Source organism: Monosiga brevicollis, genomic scaffold (assembly GCF_000002865.3).
Source record: "Monosiga brevicollis MX1 MONBRscaffold_28 genomic scaffold, whole genome shotgun sequence".
Classification (NCBI taxonomy): Eukaryota; class Choanoflagellata; order Craspedida; family Salpingoecidae; genus Monosiga; species Monosiga brevicollis.
The window spans coordinates 536,567-543,326 of record NW_001865065.1 but is presented as its reverse complement, the minus strand read 5'-3'; the positions used below and the strand labels follow the sequence as shown (position 1 = coordinate 543,326).

The 6,760-nt window shown below is 55.5% G+C and overlaps 1 protein-coding gene across 1 annotated transcript; it reads right to left on the bottom strand.

The window, feature by feature from the left end:
- Positions 1-997: 997 nt before the first annotated feature.
- Positions 998-6,478, bottom strand: MONBRDRAFT_28769 (uncharacterized protein; the record flags this gene model as incomplete). Its single annotated transcript, XM_001749136.1, has 12 exons — positions 998-1,222; positions 1,317-1,412; positions 1,542-1,634; positions 1,712-1,839; positions 1,973-2,039; positions 2,364-2,456; positions 2,561-2,749; positions 3,022-3,108; positions 3,210-3,368; positions 3,487-3,654; positions 3,783-3,849; positions 4,659-6,478. The coding sequence occupies 12 exons, from the start codon at positions 6,476-6,478 to the stop codon at positions 998-1,000; spliced, it is 3,192 nt and encodes a 1,063-aa protein (XP_001749188.1).
- Between the last annotated feature and the right edge of the window lie 282 nt (positions 6,479-6,760).

Sequence of the window (6,760 nt, the reverse complement as noted above, 5' to 3'; positions counted from 1 at the left end):
ATCGCTACCATGTCAGGCTCCAGCACGTCTGGAGGCCGTCTTTGGGTTGCGAGGAAGCGCGTAGGTTTGAGGAAGCGTTTTGAGAGAGGTTTGAGAGACGTCCGTCGGAGCGGAGCGAAAGCTTTGGTGGTGTCTTGAGGTCAATTGAACCAGCTGCGGTCGGCAAGCATTCACAGTGACCAGACCAGGTGCACCGTTAGAATAGCTGTAGAGTCGCTCAATCCCGAGGATAGGGAAAGTCACAAGAGAGCAGAGCACACAGGAGAGCAAGGGGAAGACAGAATGGCAGAGGGCTTGACGTACCTGCGGTCGGCAAGCATTCACAGTGACCAGACCAGGTGCACCGTTAGAATAGCTGTAGAGTCGCTCAATCCCGAGGATAGGGAAAGTGCAACTCGTGCCCGACCGCAGGTGTCACAACAAAGGGAAACAACAGTAGCCACAAGCTTATTGCCCCAGGGCAGCTGCCCAGGCATCGTGGGGACCGCGTCACACGCGGTGTTTACTCATGTGACTGCCACGAGGAGGATCAAGCCCAGGGGGTCCAAAAGTAGGTGTCAATGTGTGAGGTCGTCGTAGCTATGGAATACCAATAGGAAGACCCATAGCGACCGATGCTGAGTGTGTGCGAAAGCAGTGGGAGTGTTCAAATGCGTGGAAGCACGGATTTGACGCTAACATTGTGCGTATTCAGAGCTCCAGATGTTGCGACCATGAAGAAGCCAGAAAGAAACAGAAAGACACAAAGAGCCACAGAGAGACACAAGAGACACAGAGAAAAAGAAAGAAGAGAAAGAAGAAAAAAAGAAAAAAAAATCGAAAAAAAATGGAAAAAAAAATCGACAAAACAAAGTCGCACAGAATTTGGCCACCTGCACTGGAATCTGGACGTTTAATGCCAGCGACATCAATTGTGCTGTTTTGGGTGTTCGGGTGGGTGCCAGATCTCATACACGTGGAAAACAGGGCCAGGGCCGGAGCAGGCAAATACACGGCCTCAATGGCCGCTGTCGAAGAACCCGTTGACGTTCTCGTCTCGGTGTGTATCAGGGACTTTTAGGTGCTCGTCGGTAATGCCAAGCAAAAACTGCTGCAAAAAGGCACCGTCTGGATCTTGACCAGCTTGCAATTGATCATAGTGTTCCAAAAACGTGCGCATGGCGCTAGCCAACAGCACTGGTGCATGGCACAGAATGGCGGCTTCGACCAAGCTGATACAGGTCTACAAATCGTTTTTGACCCATGTCACAAGCTGGATGAGCACAAACACATGGCTCGTCACATTGACATTCGAAAAAAAAAAAAAAAATACTGACCTGAAGGTCAACGCTCCCAACCAGCTTCTTTTGGATGGCGTTGAAAAATTGAGGAAGTTGAAACTCCCGGCAGGCCATCAAGCAATCGACGGCCAGCTGTGAACCAAGTTCATGAACACGCAAGAACACACCAACTCTAAGAATACGAATACAGAACCCATGCTTCTGGGCACTGCACTTCACTCTTTTGACACCCCGAAACAACATCTACCCGAGCCAACATACTTGAATTTGATCCGTGTTAAAGGCCATGTCTCCCGTATAAATGTATTTGAGAATGAGCTTGAGCACGGGCGTCGGTATGTCGTGCAGCACAATCTGCACTCGACACAAGCGGCATTAAAAAATGAACAAAATAGGGGCCACTATGCGTTGAATCAAGTGGTGTCACTCACCTCAGGCTGCCGTGCCTCGAGAAATACCTGCGAGTCCAGCATGCCACGAAAGTACTGACTGCGGGCACACAACACGATGCGATGCGCGGGCAAGCCTGGGCCTTCGCCCTGTCCCCGCACAGTCACGTCTGAAAACGTTTTGGACAAAAAATAGGCCCCAAACGCATGACGGGAAAAGTCTGCCATTCCACACCCCACATGCAACCTCATGAGGCGACCCTGCATCGTCAAGTGTCAAGGTGGCAAAAACATGTTGCTTACCCGATGCCTGTATATCTGCCTGAGCCAATCCATTGGTTTGGGCGACCCGAAAGTGACGGGCGAGCAGCTGCAAGGGCGTACTTCAAGATCCAGTCACCCAACGACAGTGAATCAAAGTCACGACAGCCAAACCGTCTGCTCTGAAACACCCCCCGAGGTGAGCGCGTGGGTAACAACACATGACTTACAATCCATGAGCGTCGCGGACGCACGGCAGACCTCCATGCTCCATCAAGGCAGCAACGAGCTGGGATCGAGGCATTTGCAGGTAATAGCCAAGATGCAAGGTCAGCATGCTGGGAAAACAAGTCAAACCGAAAATGCCTACCACAGCGAACTTGATACCGAGCGGCAGCCCTTGTGGTGCGCAGGTCTGGAAGGCAGAACTTACCCGGCGGGAATTATTGCGAGCAGCAAGATGCATAGCTGTCGTAGCAGTGTCGTGACTGGCAGCATTTACATCGACACCGTGCTGCACCAAGATCTGTCGGCCACCCGGGCAGAGAAACGAGGAGGCAGGCGCTGTCAGAGCTATTTCGGAAAAGACATGAAATCCTTTGTTGCCGGATGATAAGATGAGAAACGTACCGGTACAGCAAAGTCAGCGCCGATGGCCACCACTTCGGCCAAAACGTGCATGTCTCGTAAGGGGTGTACATCCACGCTGGGCCAGGCTTGGCTGGTCAGCAAAGTCTCAAGCGCCAGTGGCTTGCCGGATTCAAGCGCAGCGCGCATCAGCTTGCGTAGCTGGCCCGACGCTTGCCTTGTTGCCAAAGGCTAGAGATTCACCATGGCCCAAGCGACGCCAAGTTTTCTCAAGTCATCGGCTTCACAAACCAAGCACTCGAAATCTTTCACGCATCATCACGGCACAACATGCACAACATGCACACAGCAGCAGGCAAGTAGCCGCAGATAGAGACAGAGACAGAGACAGAGACAGAGACAGAGACAGAGACAGAGAGACAGAGACAGAGACAGAGACAGAGACAGAGACAGAGAGGCATGCAGATTGAAGCAATGCCACGGAGGAAATTAATGACACATACCGCCAGGACTGCACGCAGGTCATCGGTATTGCCTTGGAAGTTTTGCAAGGCATTCACAGCTGCCTGCAAGTTTGGGTCACGTCGGTCCTGTTGTCCCAGTGTGTACGACCAAAATGAGTCAAACTGAAATGGGCTCGGGTGGCACATGACGCTGCATTGCGAAAGGACCGGCCGAGGTCAAAACACACCGGCTGAGGCTCGGCTTGGCGCAGGGATGGGGACTCTTGCTGATCCCAGGCGCCTTCACGTTGGCGGACGGCAATGACTTGCCCGTGCTGTTCACGCAAGCGCGCTAGGTGCTCCTGGGCCTCCGTATAGGCATCAGAGCCAAGCCAAGTCGGGTCATTCTAGCACATGTGCCCCATGGCCGGTATCAAAGCAAAGAATGTCCATACATCTCAACATACTTGCGAAGCAGTATGTGGGGGAGGCGGGCAAACTTGATTGAGCGTTCGCGAAACATACCAGTCGTTGCTCGAGCAATTGACAGAGGAGCAGGAAGGCCTGGGTTCGATTGAAGGCAATTTCAACCATGGCATCACGGTCAAATTTGTTGACAAAGACGTTGTCCAGCGCGTGCATGCCTTCGCTCAGCTTTTGCCAAGCAATTGGCATGATCATGTTTAATGTGTCCTATGTGTCGAAGAGTCAAAACACGCGCTGATGAGCAAAGATGGATGCATGACCCTGACGCGTTTCTCTATCCGCAAATCCCACAAGAGCAAGGGAGTGAACGCGAGCTCTCCTGCACGCATGTCTACCTTGAAAGGGGCTATGATGCTGGCACTCAAAGCATCAGCGGGCAGAGGTAAACGTTCCAGTGACGCCCTGCCAGCACCGGCCAGCCACGCCAACGCCAATGCCCCCCCCCCCCCCCCCCCAAAAAAAAAAAACAAAAACAAAAACAAAAACAAAAAAAAAACAAAAACAAAAAAAACAAAAAAACAAAAACAAAAAAACAAAAACAAAAAAAACAAAAAACAAATAAAGGCGGCAAGTCAAGAGGGTGAGGCGATGCTGCTCACAAGGAAGGGCAACAAAATGAGGAGGCACCAAGGGCCGGGAGCGGTGCTTGCCGGTAAATTGTCGCATTGCGCGTCAGGTCGTCTAAATGTGTCACGACCGCTTGAACCGCGGCTTCAACCTCTTTGGTGGGCAAGCGTCCGCTCTGCTGCGCCGCGGATGCTAGCGTCGTCAAGCGCTCCACTGTGTGTCCGCGCGTTTGAACAACAGGGAGTGAGCTATGGCAGCGTATCCCCTCGTAACAAGCGAGGCGGGCCAGGAACAAGTTCAAGTACGCACGGCGGGCTCGAATGATCTGTATCTTGCGCTGTACATCTTCCATGTCGCTCACAAATACGTCGGGCCAGCCGACGCGATTGCGCAGCACATGACGACCATCAGGGAGAGGTGCTTCGGCTGCGGTAGCTTCGGCTAAGATCAGCTCCATCTCCTCGAGGCTACTCAAGCGACGCTCATGTGCTTCAAACGCACGCAGAGACGCCGCGAGCCGTGGGAGAGCATTGTCCTCATTCTCACCCACCGCCTCGACGCGCCTACAGCACAAATGTGCATGGTAGAGTCTTTATTTTGTTTGCGCGTTTGTGGGTGATCAGCCATTGACAACAAGGACCTACTTTTTGCGCACGCTAGCCATGGCCGCGCGAAGATCATCATCAAATGTCTTGGGGCGAGCTTGCTCTGCGCTCTCACTTGGCACGACGCGGCGTAGTCGCCCAGACCCCTGGGCAATTTCTTGCAGCAATTGGGCGCGTGCTTGAGGCAGATGGGGGCCATCTGACTCGACCATCTCACTCGCTGAAGCAATGGCAGGAGCAGGGGGAAGGGGCGGAGAGACTGGGATGGCATTTTGATCAGAACTGCAAACGGAGGTGGCTGGTGGTGATAGGGCTGTCGCTGCAGCGGCTTGGGAAGCGACGGCTGATGGCACGCGATCCTCGGGTGTGGCACTGGCAAGGGTCAAGGGGACCGGCAAGGGAGGCGGGGACGGCGGACTGGCAACTTGCAATGTCGGCGCTGTGCCAGGCATGAGTGTTGGCTCGGCGAGAACACCGGTGGCTGTGGATTCACTTGCTGGAGAGTGCGCATCAGCGCCATCAATTTCCAAGTACTCATCTGCGCGTAAAGACGTGCAATCGGTGGGCTCACTCGGGGTCGGCGATAGGCCCGAGCTCAACTCGTTGACTTTGGTCGATGGGGCACCACCATCACCTGGAGTCTGCGGTTGATTGCCGCTGTCATCCTTTTGAGCGCTAACGATGTCTTGGTCAGGGTGATATTCGTTGGTGTCACTATCGCTTTCGGCGCCAAAGTCGCCGACAAAGTCTTCAAAGGCATCGTCATCCAATTCCACCAAATCTGGCTGATCTGGAGCCTGATGTTCAACGAGCACGACGGGGGAAGTGACTGAAGTGCTTGAAGGGGTGCGAGACGGACCAGTTGGCCGGGGTGGAGGTGTGCGACGCTTCGGTGACGGTTGTGGCCTGCTGGGTACTTGTACCGGGCGGCGGGGTGAGGGAAGGGTTTCGGGCGCCACCTCTGGTTGCCGCGTGTCTGGTACGTCGGCGCTGGGTGGGGCAGGTTTAGAGATTGAGGCGGGAGCAGAGGCGGTTGGTTGTGGTGGTCGACTTGGTCGAGAGGCGGGTGTGGGCGTGACCTTGGGTCCCGGACTGGGGCCGGTGGGGCGGGGTGGGCGGCGCGGCGCAGCAACAGGTGCGGGTGGGTCATTCAATGCAGGCGCAGGTGGCCGCTGGGGTGGCGCTGGTTTGCTGGCAGAGGGTGGGCGGTTTGGTGGCATGGGCCGATTTGGCGGCTTGGGTCGAACGGGACTTGAAGCTGGAGCCGTAGCAGGGGTTTCGGCTGGGGCTGGGTCTTGGGCTGGAGTCGGGCTCGTGCGCAGCTGCTGGGATGGCGACCGACTTGGCACAGGTGGTCGAGAAGGGGCACGGTCTGTGTGCGCAGTTGCCTGCGGATCAGCAACGCTGGGTGCTGCCACTGACGTGTCTGGAGACACATTGGTTTCTGACCCCGGCGTTGTCTGGGGTGAGGCGACAACGGGTGCCACCTGTTCTTCAAGCACGGTGGCAGGCGCGGGTTCCTTGAGCCCCGTCAGGTTTCCAGAAGGGGGATCAGCTGGTCTCGGATCTCTGTCATGGAGTAAGGGTGCTGAGGGCATGGGTGCTGAGGGCATGGGTTCGACGGTGGCAGCAGCTGGAGCAGCTGGTGCTGATAATTGAGCAGGTGGATCTGCAGCATGGCTTTGACGGCGCGGCTTGGGCAGGCTGGCACTGGCTCTGGCAGGGCTGCTCGGCAACGATCCGGCCAGGGAGAGTGCGGCCTGCACGCTAGGTGATGGCAGGTTCGTCGCGGGTGCAGTCTGCAGTTGTCGGGCGGCCAAGCGACGCTTTGGTAGCGGCAAGCCTCGGGCGTCGGTCATTCTGCTGGCCCCTCAACGCCGTAGATGAGGAGGCGCAGCCGCGCCAAGGAAAATCGCTTTCCACCAAAGCAGCACTATGCCATCACCAACACTCTGCCAGGCGCAGGTGCCAGGTGCCAGGTGCCAGGCGCTCAGGCCCGTGTTGATCTTTGTACACAGGACCAATTCAGAACCACCAGCCCGTACTGCAAACCAACCCATCGACACATCGACCCATCGAAGCTCTCTTGCAGGAGGCGGTCAGTTCAAAAGCTGAGAGAGAGAGAGAGAGAGAGAGAGAGA